Raw genomic sequence first — 26532 nt, 5'->3', positions numbered from 1 at the left:
ATATAGCGGTATGTACTGGGTACAGAGCACGCAGACAGCACACACTATCTCCTAACACTACTGACTGCAAGCTCTATTATTAAAGATAGATCACTAGCTATATAGGTGAGGTGAATATAGCGGTGTATACTGCGGTCAGGGCACGCAGATAATAACCACTACACAACAGCAAGATAGAAAATCGGCCGAAAACATCGGTGTGTACTGTGTTGAAGGTACACAGAACACCCACTGCTTCAGACGCCAACACACTACACGAGGCCGCCGCGATGGCGGCCTTATATAGTGTGGGGCGTGCACTACACAGCCTGAGCTATGATTGGCCACAGGCATCCTGCCTGTGGCCAATCATGGCTCTCCTCGCTGCTGGTGCTGCGATTGGCCAAGCATGCGGGGTCACAGTGCATGCTTGGCCAATCATGAGCCAGCAATGCACTGCGCCATCGCAGTGCATTGTGGGCCGTGAGCGCCACACGAATTTGACGCGAACGGACCAAAATGTTCGGATTTCGCCGAACGGACGAACAGCCAATGTTCGAGTCGAACGTACGTTCGACTCGAACACAAAGCTCATCCCTACTGGTTACCATACATGTTTTTGGATTTACCCATATATTTCACTATACCCTTTAAACAATAACTGACATAACAGGAAACAAAAATGTACAAAAAATTTCACCTAAAATATGTTGAGCTAAAATACTGAAATTATGCAATTTTTTCTATTTTTCTATAAAAATAACTACCTCTAATGTCTACCTCTAATTTAACTTTTTCTAACACATATTGCCTAATACCCTAGTATTAAAAATCTGATGTTAAATATTAACTGAGCCATTCTATTCAATAGAACTTTCTGCATCAGATTGCTTCCTATTTTTCAAATGATTGCTAATTTATATTGCACATTAATTTAACATACTTTATTTGTGAACACCACAGATCAAAAGTTCAGAGTGCTGATCCTTTGTTGTTATAAGATTAGAATTGGGTGGTATACTTTTATTTTTTATTTTTTTTATTTAACTTAAAAAAATGCATGTCAGAGATATTACCCTGCATAATGTGCCCAGCAATTTGGCTGGTACTCCTATTATGATGTAAATAAAAGAGCTAAATTGAAATACATTTTAAAAAGGCGCATAATTGGAATCTCTTTAGGTTTTCTTTTGACAGCATTTCCAAAAAATCATTTTTTTTTTCAAATTTATAACATGAGTAATGAATGCTCAAATGATTAAATTGTGAATCATTCGGTATAGGCTATGAAGAGACATGGGGAAGTTACACTGTATGCATCACTGATGTCAGACTTACAAAGAACAAATGGTATTCCAACCCATGGCCAGTGGTGCTGTCAGTGTTCTGTAGACATATGAGACTGCTTCCTGATCTAGCAAGAAGGAAAAAAAATCGCAAAATCACACAAAAACAACAGTCTCATTAAATAACTCATAGCAGGGGGGCGTGGCCTAGCGCATGGCGAGAACGGACATGTAAGCGCCCAGCTCCCGCTCCCGTCTCTCTTCCCGCCGGCAGCAGCGCGGACCGAGGCTGCCACACGGCTCCACATGAGCAGGAGGGGACCCAGCAACACCCCCCGCTCCTCCGGGACCTCGAAGACGGGCGACATAGGGAGCTATTTCCCCGCAAAAGACGCCAGACACAGAGCGGCCTCCACTCCCAAGATGGCGACAACACTCTCCACGGCCGCACATGCTGTGCGGGCCGCGTCTCAGGTACAGCCTACAGGCGACCGGTCACACTCCCCCCGCTCCCTAGAGCTAGAAGGGGACCCCCCCAGGCAGCCCCTCTCCATCCAGGAGCCCATCTCCCCCAGGGCCACACACAGCAGGATGGCTGGGACATGGAGGCCTATCTTAAAGCCCTCCCCACTAAACAGGACATTGAATCCTACATTAACAGGCTGGAAAGGTCTTATGATAGAAATATGAATGACCTCCGCAAAGATATTGGGCATAGATTGGAAGATATTGAACACTCAGTGGAGGAAACGATCTCCAGGTTATCTGAACAGGACATAATTTTGCAGGAACACACTAACCAAATCCAGCAGCTATTTTATGGTTTGGATGACCAGGAAAATAGGAGCCGACGCAATAATATCCGCATGCGCGGCTTGCCGGAGTCTGTTGAAAACAAGGACTTGCTTGCGGCGGCCACAAAAGTGTTTAACCAATTTGGCTTACCCTAGGGATGTTATTTGCCGGGGGCACTATTTCAATGTCAAATCGGACATTATGCAAGCTACCAGACATCAGGAGACCATCCTGTTTAATGAGACCCCAATTATGTTGCTGACGGACTTGTCCAGACAGACCCTTCTGATGAGGAAGGCCCTGAAGCCTGTTACTGATGCTCTACAAACCAAGCAAATAAAATATCGCTGGGGGTTCCCTTTCCAGCTTTCTACCACCCAGAATGGCAACTCTGCGACTTTCCGCACGCTGGGGGACTTACCTGCCTTCCTTGGAACTTTTGAGCTACCACAAATATGGATCCCAGACTGGCCGCTTCATTCAGCCACTCCTGGTCTCCCCTTGTCTACTGGCTGTACAAAGGTCACCAAGAAGAAGCGCTCCCATTTCCCGTACCTCTAAATCTCCGAATGGATGAGACTCCCTCAAACCCCACCGGCTGGTGGGGATCTTTACTTGCTGACTTTCCTCGGTCCACGAATCGTTGAGATATTTTGAAGGTTACAACTGTATGATGAGTATGTTGCATAGCATTTTGGAGACAGAGAATCTCTCAGAGTTTGAACCACTTTGTGGTTCTAGTTGTTCACCATAGGTCCACGCTTCTCTGCCTCTGGATGATGCTAGATTACCGTTTGACCTCACATGCTTTGATGCTGCCTAACACTGCTCTTTTCTTATTCTGATGCACTTTTTTTTGGTTATTAGTTTGTTCATATTTCATTTTTAAGTGTTAATGCCTAGACGGGGGCGGGATACTATGTTACAGTTCGCAATTCCCACCTTAGGACTAGCAGAGTCTTCGTTGACTCTGTATTTACAATCTCAGTTAGCTTTTAAGAGGACGTCCTTCCTACCAAAATGGACATTACAGGGTACCATTCAGTCACAACTTTTTGTAGCATGTTACAGGCCACCCGGGCTTCCACTCCTGGGTGGGTTGCTCCCAGGTGCGCTATTTTGGAGCACGACCAGCTCATTTGCACGTTATCTTGCTCTAGAATGGCACCCACCCTCCCCCCCTCCATTCACACCTACCTTCTCTTTCCCCTTCTACCCCACTCCACACTTTTCTATTCACTCCGGCTCTGCAGGCTCTCAGACTCTCACTGCACCTCACTTTATCTATGTCCCCCCTCACTATGGCGACCCCCATAGAACTTAAAGTTTCCTCGCTTAATTGCAGAGGTTTTAATACGCCAGAGAAACACAGGCAGAAACTGCATCACTTCCATAAGGCTAAAACTCTCATACTGTTACTGCAAGAAACACATTTCCGCTCTGACTCTATTCCCGCTTTTCAAGATACATACTACACTAAGTGGTTTCATAGCATCAACCCCTCCGCTAGGACCAAGGGTGTGTCAATAGCCTTCCATCGCTCCTTTTCCCCTGAGGTATTAGACGTTGACAGTGACCCTAAAGGGAGGTATTTGTTTTTGAAAATTGCCATTCAGCAGCTGATTATAACTGTTGTTAATGTTTATCTTCCAAACCAGGATCAGCTCCACTTCCTCTCCTCCATGGCAACCCACCTGAGATCCTTTGGCTCACCCAATTTGATACTGGGAGGTGATCTTAATGCTCCACTCGTGCCTAGACTGGATTCCTCTACCGGTAAGTCGCACATCACTTCCTCCTCCCTATCTAAAATGAGAGCGATCTTAGCTGATCTGTCTCTGGTTGACACCTGGCGCCTCTTCCACCCCTCTGAGAGAGACTACACATATTACTCCTCAGCCCATAACTCATACAGTAGGATAGACTACATATTTTTGTCCCAACCACTACTAGACCTGGACCCCCGAAGTGACATAGGCCTGAAGTTGTGGTCTGACCACTCTCCGGTACATGTCACTTTGGGGCACAACCCGAGCCAAACACGTAGGACCACGTGGAGACTGAATGACAATCTGTTGCACGACAGTGTCTGTGCTGCGGAGGTGTCGACAGCCATCTCTGACTTTATGCGCAATCACGCGCATGATGAGACCTCTGCTATGAATCAATGGGAAACTCTTAAATGTGTGCTTAGAGGGATCTTTATCCAGCACGGGGCCAGGCTGAAAAGGGCTCGTACAGAGGACATTAAACGCTTATTTCACCGACTCCACACTCTTGAGTGCACGCATAAAACCTCCCTTGACCCGGCAACACTAGTGGAACTGTCCAACACTCGCTGCGACCTACTACGCATTTTTTCTGACAGGGCGCTGACGGCGCGCAACAAAGGTCGCTATGTCTATTACTCCCAGGCGAACAAGTGCGGGAAGCACTTGGCCAAGGTTTTACACCCCAGACAGCAAAGACAAAATATCCCATTTATAGTCACCAATACAGGTCAAAAACGGCATAAGAATTCGGAAATTGTGTCCGAATTCAGGGACTATTATTCATCCCTCTATAATCTCCAACCACACGTTGACCGGGACACGCAGGCCACCACAACCGCATTGGACTTACAAGGTTATGTGCAGGACACAGCCCTTCCTACCATGACGCCCGCGGAGACTGACGATTTAGAACTACCCCTGACTACCACAGAATTCCTGACTGCGATTAAGGGACTGAAGAACGGGAAAAGTCCAGGTCCGGATGGGTACACTCCACAGTTCTACAAAACGTTTGCGCAACAATTGGCCCCTATTATGTCTTGTGCATTTGAGGGAATAGATGATACCCACCCGCTATCTTCTCACATCCTCCAAGCCCAAATAGTGGTACTGCCCAAGCCCGGAAAAGATCATTCTCACTGTAGTAACTACAGACCTATTTCACTCCTTAATGTTGATCTCAAACTTTTTGCCAAGATTTTAGCCACCCGTTTAGCCCCTCTTTTACCATCCTTAGTGCACAATGACCAAGTTGGGTTCATCCCACATAGGGAGGCTCGCGACAACACTACTAAGACGTTGCATCTTATTTCATATGCCCAACAAAGTAACATCCCGATGTGCCTGTTGGTGTGCGACGCTGAGAAAGCATTCGACCGCGTGAACTGGTCCTTTCTGCGAGCGACACTTCTACAAATAGGGATAGGGCCAAAGCTACTGTCTAAGGTGATGTCCTTATATTCTAACCCCTCTGCAAAAGTGGCAACGAATGGAGACTCCTTGGAGTCATTTCCAATTAGAAACGGTACCAGACAGGGGTGCCCATTGTCGCCCTTGCTGTTTGCACTCACGATTGAACATCTGGCACAAGCAATTCAGGCCAACCCTGCCATTCATGGGATTCCGGCCTCCACGGAACCCAGCAAACTCTCCTTATACGCAGATGACCTGCTTCTTTACATTACCCAACCTCTAACTAGCATTCCAGCTTTGCTACACGAGCTTGACCGCTTCGGGGCACATAGTAACTTTAAATTAAAGAGGAAATAAACCCTGATGGGTTTACTTCCTCTTTAATTCCCTGCAAAGGCAAAGCATAATGGACTACTATGCATCGCATAGTAGCCCATTATGTGTCACTTACCTGACACAGGAGCCAGCGAAGTCGCCGCTGTCCCCTGTAGTCCGCCGCATCCATCTTGCTGGTGGCGTCTCGCAGCTCCGCCACTGTCATTCGGCGAAGCCGCGATGACGTCACTCCCGCGCATGCGCACAGGAGTCGACATGCGTGGCAGCTCCATTCTTGGAAATGCCGCGATCAGTGCGCCTGCGCGCCGCTGTCTACGGCGCATGCGCCGTAGACAGCGGTGCCCGTTTCCGGGCAAATATCTCCTAAACCATATAGGTTTAGGAGATATTGCTTGGACCTACAGGTAAGCCTTAATCTAGGCTTACCTGTAGGTCAAAGTGGTTTGTAAGGGTTTACAACCACTTTAAATATGACGAAAACGGAGGCCCTGAATATAACTCTGAAACCACGTACAGTATCTTTACTATAACAGAGGTTCACATTTAAATGGCAACCGCAATCAGTTAAGTACTTCTTACCTAAGAATTTTGCAGACATCTATGCCCTGAATTACAGCCCTATGTTGGCGAAGATTCGTCACTCGCTGGAATCTTGGCATAACCTCAAACTATCTTGGTGGGGACGTATGAATGTGCTAAAAATGGATATCCTGCCTAAACTACTATACTTGTTTCAGACATTACCCATAACTCTTCCTCTGGCTTTTTTCCGCACACTTCGCTCCATGGCGGTTAGGTTAATCTGGCAGAATCACCCCCCCCAGACTAAGACACAGGATTTTATGCGCCCCTAAAGATAAGGGGGGCATGGGTCTACCGGACTTTCAGTTATACCACCTATCTGCCATCTCGTCACGACTCCTTGAATGGTTTCCACACCCCTTGACTAAACTGTCCACGATAATTGAACAGACCATGGCTCGGGTTGACCTCAGATCCCTCCTTTGGGGCTATCATGCGAAATTTCGCACCATGCCCGGACTATCCCCTTTGACTCTAGCAGCGCTCACCCTGTGGTATCGCAAACAGATGACCCTTTACCTTTCTACGGATCCGAGCCCGTTGTCACCCCTGTTTGACAACTCGGCAATCCCAACACTGCACACAGGGAGACAATGCGGCTCTTATTCTAGAGACCAGTGGCCTACCGCCAAACAATATATACAGGCTTCCACCGGGCTGTTCTGGTCACCTGTAGACCCTCGACCGTTGACTCAAATAGACTGGCTCTCCAGACTAACTATAGCGCAATATTGCAAGTCACTCCATCTCTCCGGCCTGGTACATAGGCCTTTTACGACCTTTGAGGATATGTGTGGTCTCTCTCAAACACCTAAACACTCGTTATCCCTGATCTACAAAGACATTCAGCTACACTCTTATAACACACTTCCAAATTATACACAAAAATGGTCCAGGGACCTTGGCACTGAATTATCTACGACACACTGGAACACATCGTTCATGATCACTCACAAATCTTCCATATCTGGATTCATGCAAGAAAAAAACTACAAACTGTTGACGAGATGGTATAGGGATCCAGTCACGGTGAGTAAAATGTATCCAGAGGCTTCGGATAGGTGCTGGCGTTGCCACGGAGGAGCGGGCACGTATATCCACGTGTGGTGGGAATGTGACCGGATACACCCCTTTTGTGATAAGGTATTTAAAATTCATAATGATTTGTATGATGTCTCTGTGTTACCTACACCACAAATAGCTTTACTTTCCATATTCGCGTGTTCCGCGAGCTCACACCGAAAGAGTTTGTTGCGATTCTTTCTGTCCGCAGCTTGTCATGTCATTTCGTAGTTCTGGAAAAAGGATGTTATCCCCCCAATTACGAGATGGACTGATGCCATGAACGATATTATGCTCATGGAAGAACTGCACGCCAAACGAACTGACAAATGTGATAACTACCGTATTTTTCCGTGTATAAGACGCTACTTTATCCTTAAATTGTTAGCCTGAAATTCGAGCAGCGTCTTATACACGGTCCGTCAGCCTGGGAGAGAGCCGTGCGGGTGCCTAGATGGTCATAGCTTGTGAACGGCTTCCTCCAATCACGAGCCGTATGTTAGTGACGTCAGCTGGAGGTAGAGGAGGAGGTGGAGAGTGAGCAGATACGATCCCGTTCGACGTGGAGACTGCGCAGATGCAGAGAGCAGAGCGTTTTGAGCCCAAGATGTCACAGAATAATAAAAGTAAGAGACTGTCTTATTCTGCAAAATTTAAACTCAGTGTAGTTAGCTATGCAAAAGAGCATGGGAATAAAGCTGCAGAGAGACAGTTGACTGTGACTCAGAAGACAGCAATGATGCAAAAGAAGAATTCTGTCTGGAACTAGTGATGAAGAAGAGAACATTGATGCAACAGAGGTTGAATAAAGTGATATGATGCATAATATACTGGTATGTAAAAGTTAATTACTAAATAAAACTGTGTTCTGTTTTACCTGTTTAAAATATGGATTTCTTAATTCTGGGTTGCAAAAGTGGGGGGCGTCTTATACATGGGGGCGTCTTATAGACGGAAAAATACGGTATATGTCCCTATGGTATCCTTGGCTCCATCACTCTTCATCAGCCCGCTTTCTCAGTAGTGTGGCTTAATGACACGGAAGCCGTGCAGACATGGGACATGGGCAGACTGCTTGGAGTGGTCTCACGGATCACAGAGCTTACAGCGGACCCCCAGGTGAATTATCTGGGACCGCTCTCACTGAACTCCTCTTAGTGCCACCTTACCTCCCCTACTTAGGCGGACCAAGAGGTCACGCAAACGGCGGAACTACCTCATGCCTTGTGAGCAACTACTTTAGACTCACGGGCCCCCTGTCTGCATAGGCCTCCCACACAGGGTTTTTGTATGGACATAACCGTAGAGAGGGGTCTATGATTAATCCCTTCTTATGTGAGTTTTGCTGTATAACTTGATGAACAGACTCTGCAGATGCCTGTAAATTGTTTTGTAAGAAATGCACTCCCTACCCTTCCCCCCTTTCCCCAACCTTCTTTATTCTGTACCCCCCTTCCCCCCTCAACTCTTACTGTATTATACTGTTACCTGATTTGTAACAATAAAAATTATATTCAACCTTAAATAAATCATAGCACATAAACAGAAGTCACAATAATCAATTCATAGCACATACGTTATATACTGTATCCTAAACTACACCCAGACATGTATAAAAACAGCTCAAGTAGATACTTTAAAGGGTGCAGAAAAATATTCTGCCTCCTTCTGTAAACAAAAGTACATTGATTTCCAGATCCCATTCACTATATGGATGCTCATGCAAAAAAAGGTAAAATCATAAAGAATTGAGGAACTTACTGAATTCAAAGAAGTGTAACAATTATCACTAGGGAGTATGAGGCCAAACTTTACTATCCAGTGGTTTGGTGTAAGCATAAAAAATATGGTTAATTAATGGAAAAAATTGTTTTGTTATTTTGTGCTGATTTTTTCCATCCCAGCCACACAATATTTGAGCAAATAAAGATCACAGTGGGAACTTTAGGCAACCCATGTAGACTTCAATGATTAGCAAATGAATCCAAAAACATTTATTTGCCAAAAAAATGGTTGTGTAGACACCTCAAAAAGTTGTAAAGACAGAAGGCTTTTTATCTTAATGCAATGCATTAAGATAAAAAGCCTTCTGTGTGTAGCAGCCTCCCCAACACCCCCTAATATTTATTTGAGCCCCATCTCTGTCCAGAAATGTCCACGAGTCCCTTGGCCATCCTCTCCCCTCTGATTTGCTAAGACACAGCAGTGGTGCCATTGGCTCCCGTGGCTGTCAATCAACGTCAGTAAGCCAATCAGGGAAGAGAAGCGGCGTGGCTGAATAGCAGCTCCGTGTCTGAATGGACACATGGATCTGCAGCTCAGCTCGGGTACCCCCATAGCAAGCTGCTTGCTGTGGGGGCACTCCACAGGAGGGAGGGGCCAGGAGCATATTAATATTTTGCATTCTATGTTTGATCCAGTAGGTGGATATTTAAGCTCATTTTCACCTATCTTCACAATATCTATCTCTTTTCTCCTGCATTGCAAATGATAATGTCACATGGGACATGATGTAACGCGTGGGAGGCGCTGGGTGACGCCAATGCCACAGGAGTGTTGGATCGTGGCTGCACAGCAAAGATTTTAAAGGCACATTTACTATATTTATGCTGTAAGTGCAACAGAAAAGGTAGAGACCGTGGTCTCTTAAAGAGATACTCACTAGGTGTAACAAAAACAAGAAGATCATCCCTAAGGTTATCCAGGAAGATAGAAGGTATCATACTCATATCCCCTGGGGGTAAAAAGCCCATCTGACCAAATAACTTATGTTTTTAGCGCCATATCTTGAGGTGAGCACATTGGAGGAAAGGTGGTGGGATCCACTTGCATGTTGGTGTGGTATCTTGATAGTGTTTGAACACAGAGAGTGGAGGAAGATATTGTTTGAACACAGAAAACATATTCTGGGACCATACATATTGTATTGGGATTATTTGAGGCATATTCACAGACATTTAGAATTTTACTGATCATGTTCATTATATTAAGTTTCTTTATTGAGATTGTATTGGTCATATCCACAGATTTTATATTTTTTTTATTTATGCACATTGTATATGTATAGAGCTTTGTGTTGCATAGTGATTCAGTTTATATCTTAGGGGGCACTGCATGATTATTTATAATTGCAAATAAAAATGCTGCATACAGAGCTCAATAGCTCTAGCCCAAATTACCACATAACCATAAATGAGTCAGAGAAGTGATATTTCATTTATTTGTCTGATCTGTTAGAGGGTTCAGTGCATGGTGGTCTGCTACAATGAAGATAACAACAGTTTTGCTGCTTCTTGAGACAACCTATAATGTTTTGCAAATTCTTTGGTAAGTACTACATTTTATTAGATGAACACAATTGCAAACAATTTGTTGTGTTTATACATAGCAAATGTATCATGTTAACAAACAAAATAAATATTAAAATACAGAGTAAAACATTCAGAATGCACCTAAAATTGTAAATATAATGCTTTTTTTTTACAACCACATGAAACACAGATTTGGTTTCACCATTTTAATTACACACTTACAATTGTTGCAAGCAAGACAGTGTTTTATGCATGAAAATGAAAAGATATTTTCTGCATGTAGATTTTATAACTGCGTATCAGAAAATCGTTATTTTAAATTAACTGTAATGAGGTAAAGTTACAGAAAAAATAAGGCATTTTTTTAAATCACTGCAGGGAACAACATTAACTGACAAAATTATGGTGTTTACTCTACATGACATAACAAAAAAACATTCATGCTAGAAAGCTTGTGTATTTCCTTAACATTCATGTATTTAATCAGGAATACAGTTATGATATTTGTTATAAAATATTATAGTTCACGATGATCAAAATAGAATGACATTGCAAAAATGATACCAGAAATGAAATAGTATAGGACATGATCACATCTGTATGTGAACTTCTGCCTTTGGTAAACCTGACAAGATTGTTTGTTTTAGTAGAGGGCATTTACTCATTTGCTGCTATGCCATTCCTCTTTAAAGGGGTGTAATCAAACTGAAAGGAAGGCCCCTATATAAGCTGAGCCTGGTTCACACTGAAAGCACAGGAGTTTTGACAGGAGGACAAAACCTGGAAATCGTCTTTATCACTCAAGAGAACTCTGTAACTGAGCAGAAATGTCGACTGTTGGAAAGGTAAGTTACCCTTTAATTAGATATTATCTCATGAATATTATGTGGCATAATCCATTATGAAATAACTATATGGAAGTAAAAATGTGTACTTGAATAATCAATACCATATGCTTTTTATCTAGTATAATTTTCATTTATTTCACTTGCTAATCATAATTTTTATAATAAACATTCTATGACTTTATTTGAGCACGGATTCTGTTCTCAGAATTTTTTTTAACACTCATACAAATACACTCATAGACAGAAGATACAATTTTACTTTTTTCAAAGTTAAAACTAAATGAATCTTTCTTTGCATTTTGTTGTAAGAATGAATTGAAAACGAGGAATAATAATTCATATATATGAAATGCATGCTAAAGTATGTTGAAATAATTACTGGTGGCTGCATAGCATTTGTTTATGTATTCAACATAAACTAAGTTTCTGGCCACAGGGGTATAAATAACTCATATTAATTCTTGCATGTTATCAAATTTAGACAAGATAATTGGTAATCATAACAGGATATATGAAATGGTGTCGCTGTGTATGCTTTGTATTTCTTATACTTACTGGGGTTGCTTTTTTAAAGGCAAATAGACATCTCCTCAGAGTTTAGTGACTATGGTGAAATTTGACTTTGCAAAGAATGCCCAGTCACGTACAAATACATTAAAAAATAAATAAAAAAAATGGCATTTCTGCTTGCACACAATGGGATGATGGAAATCAGCAGAACTTTACCTCATTCACTAAGTTCTGTGGATAATTCCTTTGCAAAGTGCAACTTAAATTTACAAAGTTGACAATCTATTTGCCTTTAGTAAATCAACCCACTGCATCTTTGAGGTGTTTTTTTCTATTTGCAAACCATCGTAAGTATTATTTGTCACGATGATGTGACGGTTTGCTGTTATTTGTAACATCCTCACATATACACTATTTTAATTTTTGAAATTTATGAATGGTGGTGTAAGATTTGCATGTATTATTTGTGTTAGTAAGGTAAGTAATGGTAAGTAAGGTAGTAATGAAACATAGTATAAGGCATAGTTTGTCTCTTCACTAATAAAAATTTGCCTGTTCATAATTTTTTTTTTCAGGCACTAAAGTTCTAATTTATTTTACCCCCAAATATTTAGTGACTGACCTCCAAAAGTGACAAAAAATATTGCCCATTTCAAGTCTTTATTGTTTCTCAATTTCTTTGATTTTGTTTGTTTGCACCAAAAATATCGGGTTCCTGTGCGATTTGAGCTCACATGGAATACAGGTTTCCTGCACCACATTCTGGTGTGAACAGGCCCTAATGATCAAAATGATGGTATCCATAGATGATTTTAAACTTACAAACTCTATAGTGAAACACTAATCTCAATAAATACTTTTGACAAAAAAGCTGCTTTGTATATGTAATTCTAATACATCCCTAAGATAAGCGGGACCCCAGATATCTGAGGTGCAGTCAGACATGCATGCTGAAGCCCATCTCCAGGTTGGGGTACATCCCCCTCCCACAGATCCCCTCCCCCTTATAGTCATTTGTATTTAAATTATCAACATACACACCTTTTTGGTATCTTCCTGGTGTCTTCTAACCAGTCACGGTGAAGGGGTCTTATTCCACTTCCTCTCTCCTCCTACAATGGTCAATCCAGAATATTGCAAAGAATAGGAGATTAAGTATTGATTTGAGCCCCTTTCTCCTGTGAACTCAGGTCAGATATATTCCCAAGAGGTGTCCATGACACCCTAGGTTTACAGGAAAAAGGTTGTATGATGCTGGCCATTAACCTAACAATGGAGCAGAGGGCTGTGCTGAAGCATGGAGAAGGTGAGAATTAATTTGACTTTTTTTTTTTTTTTTGAGTAAGAAAGCAGAAGGCAAGAATTAAAAATAAACTCAAATATACTTTAAAGGTATAGGTTTCTACAGTATTTGCTTCTCAGGGAGGCTGTGGAACATTTACTGGCTGTGTATTTCCTACATGTTTAACCATTCCCCTATCTATTATCATGCTATACATATTACAATTTCAGCTAATTAGTATATTGATTCAGACTATCTCTGAATAAAACTAGCAGTATTAGAAAATAAAATGCACTTTGATTTATTGACATAGAGATGGACTTTATTACTAATTCCCTGCCTAAATACTACACAGTAATGTGTGACAAAGAGCTTAAGAAGAAAAAACGATAAGAAGAAACTACTATATATATAATTAATCAACATTAGGGTTCGAGTCAGCATCTATTCTTGTGTGCATGTACATTTTATATGGTCAGCCACATACTGTACATCTATCCAAATCTAAGCTATTGTAGAAGGTTGCAAAAAAATTACTTCTAAAGGTAGCTCTTTGGCACCAAGTTTTGTTATATGATATGCAACAACTGCAACAGAAGATGAAAAATGTAAAACCTCCCTGAGAGAAACACAGAGTGTCCCTTTACTGAGCTCTCCTTATGAAAATGCTATTTCTGTAGTTGTCATTTGGTCCTAATATTTTATGTGACTGACCCAAAACATGGTCCATGAAGTAAAAATAAATAGGTCTCATCTCTGGTATCCACATCTTTATATCTATGTTTAACTATGAACCAACGTTTTTTTTGTCCCCCAGAGAGTAACAGAGGACACAAATTCCTATTCAAACATTGTCAACAAAAAAAAAAAAAGGATTGGCTCCAGCAGCATCTGATTGGATGGGAAAGCTGAGACCTGTAATAGTATACTGTTAGCACACTCATTACAATTCATACCGTACCACACCCTGTGTCGTGGCCAGAATAAGTTCCATTTCGAGCTTCGTTGAACCTAGATAAATAAGAGTTTTGGACATGCCTTCTGCATATTTAAAATACAAATTAAAATATAAAAGTATAAAGTAGGTCTGATTTACTCAAGGAGTTGAGAATCCTCATGCAATACATTGTAAATATTCCCTATAATTACTGGTATCTAATCAAGTGAAAATCAGATTCCTGTTCACTTAGAAAACCCCAGTCCTGTACAGATGAAATGAGTTAACAGGAATTTCATTTTCACATAATAATTGAAGTGAATATGTATACAACTTGTTATGCAAAAAATCTTAGCACCTTTAGTAAATTGACCTAAATTGTTTTATGTTAGGTGTTACATTGTTTTTTGTTTATTGGCATGTGCTTATTTTTATGTTTTGAAACCCCACAGAAAGTTTGCAGCTGATCATTGTTAATTATTCATGATGCTGTTAAGAATTTTGTGCATAGAAGTAAAACTGCCACATCTTAGTTCTTTAGTAATCTATTTAATTTACCAAATTTCGGTTACCATTATTCAGAATGTAAAAACACTCTAGATGGAATTTTGGGATTTTTTTATGAGGGGTATTGCTATTTAGAGCTTGCTTGGTTACAAAGTTTTCCATATTATTCAATGGATAGGCTCATACCCTGTGAGCTACACTGCTGGAAATAATACCTTGTGGTAGACATTTAAACTTTTTTTTCCTATTATGAACATGTAAAGCCTTTGTACCCATTTGTGACATTGTTTTAAAAAGAAAGGGCTTAGCCAACACTTTTGGCATATGCGTGCATAATATGTAGCCCCACTACTAGAGCTCCTTGCATTTGCAACAAAGCACGCTTTTGTTACTTGTGCCAGAGTTTGTCTGTAATGGCAGTGTGGACGGTAAGATCTGAGCTCATATCATAATTTGTACTCTTTCCCTTCTAACCTAAGAAAGTTATCTTCTGTTTCTAGCAAGGTCTCTATATACTCCCTATATATTATACTCATTACAAGATATAAATCACAGGTTAAGAACTATGGGGTTGATTTACTACAATTGGAGCATGTAAACTCTGGTGTAGCTATGCTTGTCAGCTTCTAAATTCAGCTTGTTCAACTGAGCTTTGACAATAAAACCTGGGAGCTGATTGGTTTCCATTTAGAGCTGCACCAGATTTTGCACTCTCCAGTTTTAATAAATCAACCCCTATGTGCCTAGCTTATTAAATTGCATACATCGCAATGAACACATTGGTGTTTTTTTACTTTTTACTAAAGGCAAATAGGCAGATTTTTTTTGCAAGAGACATTTCATTTTGCAAGGGAATGTTGTAAAATTCACTTGTAAAAAATACCCAATGTGCAAAGAAAGTTAAAAAAAACAGCATGTTTGCTTGCATATGATTGGATGATGGAAGTCAGTAGAGCTTCACTTCATTCACTAAGCTAAAGGAAAAGTGCCTTGCAAATTGAACTGCCTGTTTTCCTTTGGTGAATCGCCTCCATTCTAATCATGGTGCAGAGTAAGGCTGTGAGGTTAACGTATCAAAGGCAAAACACTGTTTACTTAGCACAGTCCAAGAAAATTCTCACTTTGCAAATAATACCTAATTGCATGCAAGAAAAATAAAAGAGACAGAATTGTGCTTGCACATGACTGGATGGTGGTCACCTCATTCACTAAGCTCTGGGGAAAATCCCCATACAAAGTGTTTAGTCTATTTGCCCTTAGTAAACCAACCCATATATACCTCCATCCCCAATCAGAGTTAGCCACATGGACTAGCCATAGGAGCTAACAGGAAAAGGAGGTGATTCAACAACAAAACAACTCATACCCCATTGTGGGGGGTGTCAGCTCACCCAGAGGACCATAGTCAAAAAGGTTACTTTACTAAAGTCAGACAGTTGCACTTTGCAAGGGAATTTGACCCAAGGCTTACTGAATCAGGTGCAATTTTATTTGTAAAGAATACCCAATCACATGCAAGGAAAAAATAATAATTTTTGCTCCCACATGATTGGATGATGGAAGTCAACAGAACTTCAACTCATTGACTTAGCTCTGGGGAAAATTCCTTTTTTAGGGGCAACTTCCCTTGCAGTGTGACTAGCCTATTTGCCTTTAGTAAATCAACATCAAAGTATGGGCCCCAATTATTTCCCTACTTATGATCTATAACAGATGCTCAGTAATGCATCAACACAGAAGTTTTTTGATATGCTCATACTTTTACCAGTATGTCAGAGCTGCTATTGTTTCCTGAACTTGCCATAGACAAAAACATGAATGCTTGGGAGGTCTTAGATTGTGCTCACTTGTCCAAACACTTCAGATGCCAGTTGCCAGATTTTGCTGTTTTATGTAATTAGGATTTGGTATGTCACAATGCTTCTTTCAGTAAGAATTTATACAAAGCTATGAACATTTGGTTTAATTTAAAAGTCTCAGTAAAACAGAGAAAGATTTTAGAATGGCTAATGTTATCTGCAAACCCTTTTATGTCCAACATCTACATGAAATGGAATGTGTTTACCACTTATATAGTAACTAGAGTCCTTTTGTGCAGCGCCTGGCTTTCTACCAGCTTACTATTAGACAGGCATGAAAACAGCTTGGAAAAGTGGAAGGGTAGTGCTTACTTTAGTGTGAATAACTCTTTCAGGAGCACAGTCACTACTAGAGGTTATTTAAGGACAGCTAATGTAATCAGAATACAGCATGTCATTACATGCACTGGAAGCTTACTGTTGTGTGTGTATATATATATATATATATATATATATATACACATGCACAATCCAATCAAAAGTATAAAGGAATAATGTTTTTTCTAAAGTCCAAAATGTCCTATTTATAGTGGACCTGCAATAGTACAAAATCTACTGGCTTGTGTTTGAAAGGTTCAGGATCCAGGGAACTCTTTCTGATCCTGCCATCACTACTTAATGACAGCTGTGACTGCATGCTTGTTCCTACCCAATGGGTCTTATTTACTAACTGAAGAGTGCAAAATCTGGTGCAGCTCTGCATAGAAACCAGCTTCCAGGTACTTTTTGTCAAAGCTTTACCGAACAAGCTGAAGTTATAAGCTGATTGGCTATGATATACAACTGCACCAGATTATGTACTCCAGTTTTATTAAAGCAACCTCAATGCTTCAATAGCCTACACCTTTAAAAAAAAACAAGTCAATAGAGGTGGTTGCCATATACCTGTTCTCACAGGTTTACGTTAAGCTTATTGCGTATCTAAAAATCTGATGTAATATTCTATGGCAGACATAGGGGGTTATTTACGAAAGGCAAATCCACTTTGCACTGCAAGTGCACTTGAAAGTGCAGTCACAAATCAGTCACGGATTTTGTCCGTCGGATCTTGTCCGAAACTGTTGCATACACACGGTCGCACAAAGTTGTCGAAAAATCAGATCTTTCAGAACGTGATGACGTAATTTCGTTACAATGGGACTACATTCAGGCTAGTAGCCAATAGCTTTGATGTAGGAATTGGATCTGAGCATGCGTGGCACTTGGTCCGATCAAAATTCTCTACACATGATCGGAGTATGTCCGACCGGCCCAGTTGGTCGGGAAATATTTCCAACAAGTTGGAAAATTGGGTCCGATGGATATTCCGACGGAATCAGTCCGATGCATACCACACACAGTCGGATTATCCGACAACACGGTCCGATAGGACACATTCCAACGGATTCTCCGACCGTGTGTACAAGGGCTAAGGGGTAGATCTGAAGTGAGTGGAAGCTCTGCTGATTTTATCATCCAATCATGTGCAAGCTAAAATGCTGTTTTTTATTTTCCTTGCATGCCCCCCTCGGATCTACAGCGACTTTACTTACAAGTGCACTTGCAGTGCAAAGTGGATTTTCCTTTAGTAAATGACCCCCATAGTCAGCAAAGGGATCTTTGGGTAGAACAATTTTAGGGCCTCCCTAATTAAATATTGAATTAATCATAATAATAATAATAATGATGATAATAATAATAAACTACAACTACAATAATTGTAATTTAGATGACTTGGAGTAAGGCTCTAGGGCACGTTACAAGGGGATGACTTGGGACAGGTTGATGAAGGATGTTGGAAAAAGTTTCCGTCTGTTTTGCAGAATACTTAATCACCATTTAACTTTTTTTTTTTTTTTTTTTAAGGGAAATGTATAATATTTTGTATTTTTTGTTATAATTCACATAGATAAATGTAATACTTTTCTTCTAGCCTATCAAATGCAAGGCTGCAGTTCTTTATGGATTCAATCAACCACTGAAAATGGAAGAAATAGAGGTTGCTCCACCCAAAGCATATGAAGTTCGAATTAGGGTAACATGATGATGATGATGATTATATGAATACATAAATAAATATATAAATACTCTCCATGCACTTATTCTTTTAGTCAAACTTCCACAAGATGTTATGAAATTGTCATGGCAACATGGATAGATAAAAAAGAAGTAAAATGTTGAAACTTTCTCCAAAAAATGCCAAGGAGGGTGACTTATACATCATTATTAAATTGAGCCTACTGATGTGTGTTTACTGGGGATGATTGCAGTTTGTTGGTCATCAGTTCCTGTGAGAATTCAAAGAAAAAAGAAATGGCACCACTCCAAGTCCCAGATTTGCTTCTCTTGTCCTCTGCTGCTCTGGGTGTTAACAAAGCTCATTCAGCTCAGCAAATATAGCAAGAGCAAAATGCAAAACCACACTCTATGAAAGTCACCCTGTTAGGTTAAATGAATGTAGCCGACTTCAAACAAAATCACCACCCTAAGCCATGTCCCACTTGACACGTTTCACCCAGACTGGACTTATTCGTAGAGGTCTAGAAAAAAGCCCAATCAGGGTCAAAAGGGTCAGTTGGAAGTGTTGGAAGTCAGCTACATTGATTAAATGGAATGTCTTTTGTGGAGTGGACCATCAATGCTTGTTTGATTTTCATCTGTGGAATGCATATCTGTACATAAAATGATAATGCTAATGTAAATTTTACCAGAAATGCGTTCAATATTTAGCTGATCATAGTACACATGCAATAGTGTAAATGGCCCCAATTCTTAATACTGTATAAACTACATTTACAACATTTTTTTACATGTTTTGACACGCATAGCTAATGCAATAAATTACTTTTACTGTAAGTGAATCTTATCACTGTGATGCACTAAACAGTCAGTACATTGGGCACTATTCACTAAAGGTTATCACATGCATTATGATGGTCACATGACCACATATTGCATGTGATAATAAAAATGTCAATTCACTATTGCTCATATGTGATATTTAGCACCAAAAATGCTCATTAAATACTGCATAAAAAGGCATTAAAGTCAATTCACAAAAGGAAATAAATAAATAAATGCATGCGGTAATTAACCAGTTGCCGACCGCCGCACGCCGATGTACGTCGGTACAATGGCACGGGCAGGCATAAGGACATACATGTACGTCCCTTGCCTCCCGCGGGTCGGGGGCCCGATCGGGCCCCCGCCCGGTGCCTGCGGCGGTCGGTATTCGTTCGGGAGCGATCCCGGACGAGGGGACGGCCATTCATTCATGGCCACCCCCTCGCGATCGCTCCCGACGAATAGAAATCCCCGGTGACATCACTTCCTCTCCTGTAATGTAAACACAGGAGAGGAAGTGATGTATTCTCTCCTCCGTGTCGGTATTTTTCGTTCCGACACGGAGGAGAGCGGATCAGTAAGTTGCACCAACACTCTACACACACAGTAGAACATGCCAGGCACACTCACACCCCCCCTTTACCCCCCGATCACCCCCCCAATTACCCCTGCCCCCCAGTCACAGTGACACCAATGTCATTTTTTTTTTTTTTTTTTTTGCATTGGTGTCATTTGTGACTGTAATAACTGTTAGGGCAGTTAGAGTTAGCCCCCTTTAGTTCTAATGTACCCCCCTAACCCCCCCAATAAAGATTTAACCCCGTGATCACCCCCCGTCGCCAGTGTCACTAAGGCTGGGTTCACATTGCAGCGGTTTATGAGAACGAATGTGATTCGCACCGCACTGCAGTGCAAATCACATCCGATCTCTGTGCGATTCGAGTTCAGCCATTCACCGCACCCGCCGCACCCGCCACACCCGCCGCACCCGCCGCAAATTCGCACGGGACCCTTTTTTTGGCCCGCAGCAGAATCGGATCGCATGGGTGTTCACACCATGCGATCCGAGTTTGCAGATCGCACTGCGATATGCGAACTGATCTGGGGGTGTCAGTAACATTTCACTGACACTCCCATCAGTTCGCATAGGGCAGTGTGAACTGCCGCCGGGAGGCATGCGATGCGGGAACCCGCCGCGGATTCGCGGCGTTTCCGCATCGCTCCAGTGTGAACCCAGCCTAATAAGCAATCATTTTTCTGATCGCCGTATTAGTGTCACAGGTGACGCTAGTTAGGCAGGTAGGTATTTAGGTTCGCCGCAGCTTTTTATAGCGCCAGGGACCCCCATATACTACCGCATAAAGCCCCCTGATTGCCCCCTAGTTAACCCTTTCACCAGTGATCACCATATAACTGTTACAGGTGACGCTGGTTGGTTAGTTATTTTTTTATAGTTTCAGGGCACCCGCCATTTATTACCTAATAAAGGTTTAACCCCCTGATCACCCGGCGGGTGTCATTTGTGACTAATAACTGTTAGGGCAGTTAGGGTTAGCCCCCTTTAGTTCTAAGGTACCCCCCTAACCCCCCCAATAAAGGTTTAACCCCGTGATCACCCCCCGTCGCCAGTGTCACTAAGGCTGGGTTCACATTGCAGCGGTTTATGAGAACGGATGTGATTCGCACCGCACTGCAGTGCAAATCACATCCGATCTCTGTGCGATTCGAGTTCAGCCATTCGCCGCACCCGCCGCACCCGCCGCAAATTCGCACGGGACCCTTTTTTTGGCCCGCAGCAGAATCGGATCGCATGGGTGTTCACACCATGCGATCCGAGTTTGCAGATCGCACTGCGATATGCGAACTGATCTGGGGGTGTCAGTAACATTTCACTGACACTCCCAGCAGTTCGCATAGGGCAGTGTGAACTGCCGCCGGGAGGCATGCGATGCGGGAACCCGCCGCGCATTCGTGGCGTTCCCGCATCGCTCCAGTGTGAACCCAGCCTAATAAGCGATCGTTTTTCTGATCGCTGTATTAGTGTCACAGGTGACGCTAGTTAGGCAGGTAGGTATTTAGGTTCGCTGCAGCTTTTTATAGCGCCAGGGACCCCCATATACTACCGCATAAAGCCCCCTAATTGCCCCCTAGTTAACCCTTTCACCAGTGATCACCATATAACTGTTACAGGTGACGCTGGTTGGTTAGTTATTTTTTTATAGTTTCAGGGAACCCGCCATTTATTACCTAGTCTCACTAGTGTACCCCTAAATTTAGGGGTGTCTACTTTCCAAAATGGGGTCATTTGGGGGGGGTTTGTGCCATCTTGGCATTTTATGGCCTTCAAAACTGTAACGCCCTTAGAAAGCCTGAAGGCGGTGCTTGGTTTTCGGGGCCCCGTACGCGGCTAGGCTCCCAAAAAGTCCCACATATGTGGTATCCCCATACTCAGGAGAAGCAGCAGAATTTATTTTGGGGTGTCATTTCACATATGCCCATGGCATGCGTGAGCAATATATCATTTAGTGACAACTTTGTGAAAAAAAAAAAAAAAAAAAAAAAGTTTGTAATTTTCCCGCAACTTGTGGCAAAATATAAAATATTCCATGGACTCAACATGCCTCTCAGCAAATAGCTTGGGGTGTCTACTTTCTAAAATGGGGTCATTTGTGGGGGTTTTGTGCCATCTTGGCATTTTATGGCCTTCAAAACTGTAATAGGTAGTGAGAAGTGAACTCAAAAATTTACGCCCTTAGAAAGCCTGAAGGCGGTGCTTGGCTTTCGGGGCCCCGTACGCGGCTAGGCTCCCAAAAAGTCCCACATATGTGGTATCCCCGTACTCAGGAGAAGCAGCAGAATTTATTTTGGGGTGTCATTTCACATATGCCCATGGCATGCATGAGCAATATATCATTTAGTGACAACTTTGTTAAAAAAAAAAAAAAAAAAAAAAGTTTGTAATTTTCCCGCAACTTGTGGCAAAATATAAAATATTCCATGAACTCAACATGCCTCTCAGCAAATAGCTTGGGGTGTCTACTTTCTAAAATGGGGTCATTTGTGGGGGTTTTGTGCCATCTTGGCATTTTATGGCCTTCAAAACTGTAATAGGTAGTGAGACGTGAACTCAAAAATTTACGCCCTTAGAAAGCCTGAAGGCGGTGCTTGGTTTTCGGGGCCCCGTACGCGGTTAGGCTCCCAAAAAGTCCCACATATGTGGTATCCCCATACTCAGGAGAAGCAGCAGAATTTATTTTGGGGTGTCATTTCACATACGCCCATAGCATGTGTGAGCAATATATCATTTAGTGACAACTTTGTGTAAAAAAAAAAAAAAATTTTTTTTTTTGTCATTATTCAATCGCTTGAGGCAAAAAAATAAAATATTCAATGGGCTCAACATGCCTCTTATCAATTTCCTTAGGGGGTCTACTTTCCAAAATGGGGTCATTTGGGGGGGTTTTGTACTGCCCTGCCATTTTAGCACCTCAAGAAATGAGATAGGCAGTCGTAAACTAAAAGCTGCGTAAATTCCAGAAAACGTACCTTAGTTTGTAGATGTGACAACTTTTGCGCAAACCAATAAATATACAATTATTGACTTTTTTTTTACCAAAGACATGTGGCTGAATACATTTTGGCCTAAATGTATGACTAAAATTGAGTTTATTGGATTTTTCTAATAACAAAAAGTAGAAAATATCATTTTTTTTCAAAATTTGCGGTCTTTTTACGTTTATATCGCAAAAAATAAAAATCGCAGAGGCAATCAAATACCATCAAAAGAAAGCTCTATTTGTGGGAAGAAAAGGACGCAAATTTTGTTTGGGTACAACATTGCATGACCGCGCAATTACCAGTTAAAGCAGCGCAGTGCCAAAGTGTAAAAAGACCTCTGGTCATTTACCAGCAAAATGGTCCGGTCTGAAAGTGGTTAAGTACTAGTCCAAGCTTGTGATAACTATGGCAATGGTCAGAACCCCCAGTGATTGGTTTAAAAAATAGGTGGGGAAGTGTAAGCTGGAGCAAGTGTCAGCTAGATTTTAGTAAGGAGTTGTTTCTGAAGGCTGGCAGACAGCAGCCTCCAAAAAGAGATGAAGCAAAGATGAAAGGAGCTCTTTGAATCCAGTCTTCTGGAATTTAAAGCAGTGCAGAAGAGGAGGAGAAGATCTCAAGAGGTCCTTTTAACGCACCTGGCGGTATTCCCGAGTCTGGCTCGGGGTGGATCCAAAAGCAGTAACCCCGAGCCAGACTCGAGACCGCATCGCTGAATGCAGGCAGGGTTTACTTACCTTCTCCCCTGGATCCAGCGATGTCCCCCCCCCCACTGTACGAGCGAGCCGTGCTCCGCTCGATCTGTCACGGAGCCGATCTCCATTCCCTGCGAGCGTTGCGACACACGAGGATGGAGAACGGCGCCAAATTCAAAGAGTGAAACACACACATTACATACAGTATAATGTAATCTTACAGACTACATTGCTGTATGTAATAATTTCACATCCCCTTTGTCCCTAGTGGTCTGCCCAGTGTCCTGCATGCAGTTTTATAACATAAAAACTGTTCTTTATGCCTGGAAACTGGAGATTGTCCATAGCAACCAAAGCTGTCCCTTTACATCAAAAATGGTTTTAGACCATCTAGAAAACAGCGATAATAAATTAGAATCACTCGCAGAATTGAGGGATAGTGATTTGTGGGGAGATCTGTCATCAAATACTGAAAAGTAATGACAGTGACAATTCTGCAACTGAGCAAATTTCAGTGTTTTTGATTTGATTACATTATTGAATAACTTTTATTATTGTTATATTATTATTTGGTATAATTATTTATAGTTATTTATTATATTATAATTTATGATTTCATTTTTCAAACTTTATCATACCCGGGATGTCTACTAGACTCTGGTTTGGACAGGTTTAAGTGAGTTATTGCTAAGAATTACAGGACTACAATATAAAACGCCAAATTTTCATGCAAAATAATGGTACCGCTTTCAGCACCTAAAATCTGAAATAATCATACCGCCAGGAAGGATAAAGGAAAGAGTGCACACTGCTGGATCAGTTGACTGATACTTATACCCTGAAGATATTCAGCGTATCTAAGCAGTTCATGTTATCCTAGCCACTTATCATGGAACTTTATACCCAACTTATAGGGTATCTTGAGCCCTCAACATAGAGAAACCACGCCATAACAGCCATGACTAACTAAATTGCTGGCTGCCTTACACTTTTTTGGAAAAGCATCCTATCAGATAGATGCTTGCTATAACTTACCGCATGATTTCATACTGTATCTAAGGCATACTTTGGAAACATATACACGCATGCAAGATTTTAAGGAGGGTTTCTTTGTGAATCTTATTTGTAAACGTTGTGCGTATGTGCGCATTTTACTGCATACGCGGATGCAGTAAAATATTGCTTAGTGTATTGTACCCATTGATGTGTTTAGCAGTTAAAGATTCTTACCTTTGGATATGTTTTGTAATTACCAAATGAACATAAATACTTTCCTTATAAATAATTATATATATATATATATATATATATATATATATATATATATATATATATATATATAGTATAAACTAGGCAAAGCAACATGTGTGCTGCATAGCACCATAAACCACCTGCTCTGATTTTTCTTGCCCTGGGTGTGCAAGGAAGAAAGTGCCAATACCGGAACATGTAGAGTTCAGATTAAATTGTATGTCATTAAAGCCAGTGGGTTTTCGGGTTCAAATGATCCCACTTCCGGAAGGGAAATGCCTATGAAGCCTAAAATTGCAAAACAATTGGCTGGAAATTGACTTTAACCTGGAAATGATACAATGTTTTATAACAGATTCTGCAGATTTGTAATAATACTAATGGGTGGTAGTGCAACCTCCTGTCACATGATTCCTTGTTGTGCATTCTTCCTGTCTAAGCCCTTGTACACATGGTCAGATATTCCGATGGCTATAAAACTTTCCAACACCATGATCCGATTGGACTTTGTCCGATCGTTTGTAGAGAATTCCGATCGGACAAAGTGCCACGCATGCTCAGATCAAATTCCTAGACCAAAGCTATTGGCTACTAGCCTGAACGTAGTGCTGTCATAATGAAATAACGTCATCACGTTCTGAACGATCGGATTTTCCGACAACTTTGTCTGACTGTGTGTATGCAACAGATTTTGTTGTCGGAATGTCCGACCGTGTGTACAAGGGTTAAGAATCCGATTCATGGCCGGTCATAAAACAGGTACAACTGTAGGGATTTGTGCAACAGGGCTGGCTGCTATGAGATGTCACCCACTCAGATGGTAGGATATTTTCCCCAATGAGATTGAAAGTTTTAAAATGATCAATTTTCTTTTATTACTGTTGATTGAATTTTTTGAATTTTCAATTGGCTTGGATTTACATTAGCCTAAAACCTAAACTGTAAAGCATGCACAGGGAAGTGTGAAACATTAGAGTTTCCTCTACATGCCATTAGATATTTGCATTCACATTAAGTCACATTTAGTAAATCAGGCCCAGTTGTACATGCTTGTTAGGTACATTGTATATAATGTATGTAATATATGAACAATTTTTATGATGGATGTGTTTGATTTCTTAGATCGTTGCCAGTGGAATCTGCCACACTGATGACCATGCCCTCTCAAACGGTATGGCCAGCCTAAATTTTCCTGTTATTTTGGGCCATGAAGGAGCTGGAATTGTTGAGAGTATCGGACAAGGAGTAACAAAGGTTAAACCAGGTATCTGCAATTACCTTTAAAATAACTCACAAATACTGTAATGTATTTTATTAGATTGAAAGAGAGAACACGCAACAGGTGCAATAAGAGCTGCCCCCTTGGACTTTTAAGGCAGAAATGGGAGTAATGAAGTATATAAAAGGCAACCAAGTGCCACTTTTATTAAGTACGGTACAAAAGATGAATTTTATCATCAAAAAACAGTCCCTTTAAAATATACAGGATACACCAAATGAATTAATTATACATAGATATATATATAAAAGGCTAATAATCTAGCCACTGCCAGAGTCAAGCTGAGGTCAGTCCATGAAGATTTGTAGCGTGCTTCCCGACATGTTTTGGTAATTTTTATTGGTACATATTTTCCTTCATCAGGGTATATTTATTTTGAGTGACTTTATCTTTATATACAGGGTTCATTGGAATAGCATGGAAAAGAAATAAAAACAATAACATATGATC

General features: G+C 41.3%; 1 protein-coding gene across 3 annotated transcripts in view; it reads left to right on the top strand.

The window, feature by feature from the left end:
• The first annotated feature begins 10462 nt into the window (after positions 1-10462).
• LOC143974842 (alcohol dehydrogenase 1-like) overlaps positions 10463-26532 on the top strand; it is a 32210-nt gene continuing 16140 nt past the window's right edge. The window contains exons 1-4 of one of the 3 annotated variants that reach the window (XM_077476595.1): positions 10463-10552; positions 11229-11381; positions 18392-18493; positions 25926-26067. In XM_077476595.1, the coding sequence (XP_077332721.1) occupies positions 11364-11381; positions 18392-18493; positions 25926-26067 (262 nt within the window). In that variant the 5' untranslated portion in view covers positions 10463-10552; positions 11229-11363. Of the gene's footprint in view, positions 10553-11150; positions 11382-12968; positions 13201-18391; positions 18494-25925; positions 26068-26532 lie in introns of those variants that run through there. The other 2 variants (XM_077476596.1, XM_077476597.1) reach the window with 2 other exon arrangements.

This window comes from Lithobates pipiens, unplaced genomic scaffold (assembly GCF_037356315.1).
Source record: "Lithobates pipiens isolate NorthernLeopardFrog02 unplaced genomic scaffold, aLitPip1_a1.2 Scaffold_13, whole genome shotgun sequence".
NCBI lineage: Eukaryota > Metazoa > Chordata > Amphibia > Anura > Ranidae > Lithobates > Lithobates pipiens.
Note: the sequence above shows the minus strand (reverse complement) of the source record. Positions and strands in the feature narration are given on the sequence as shown.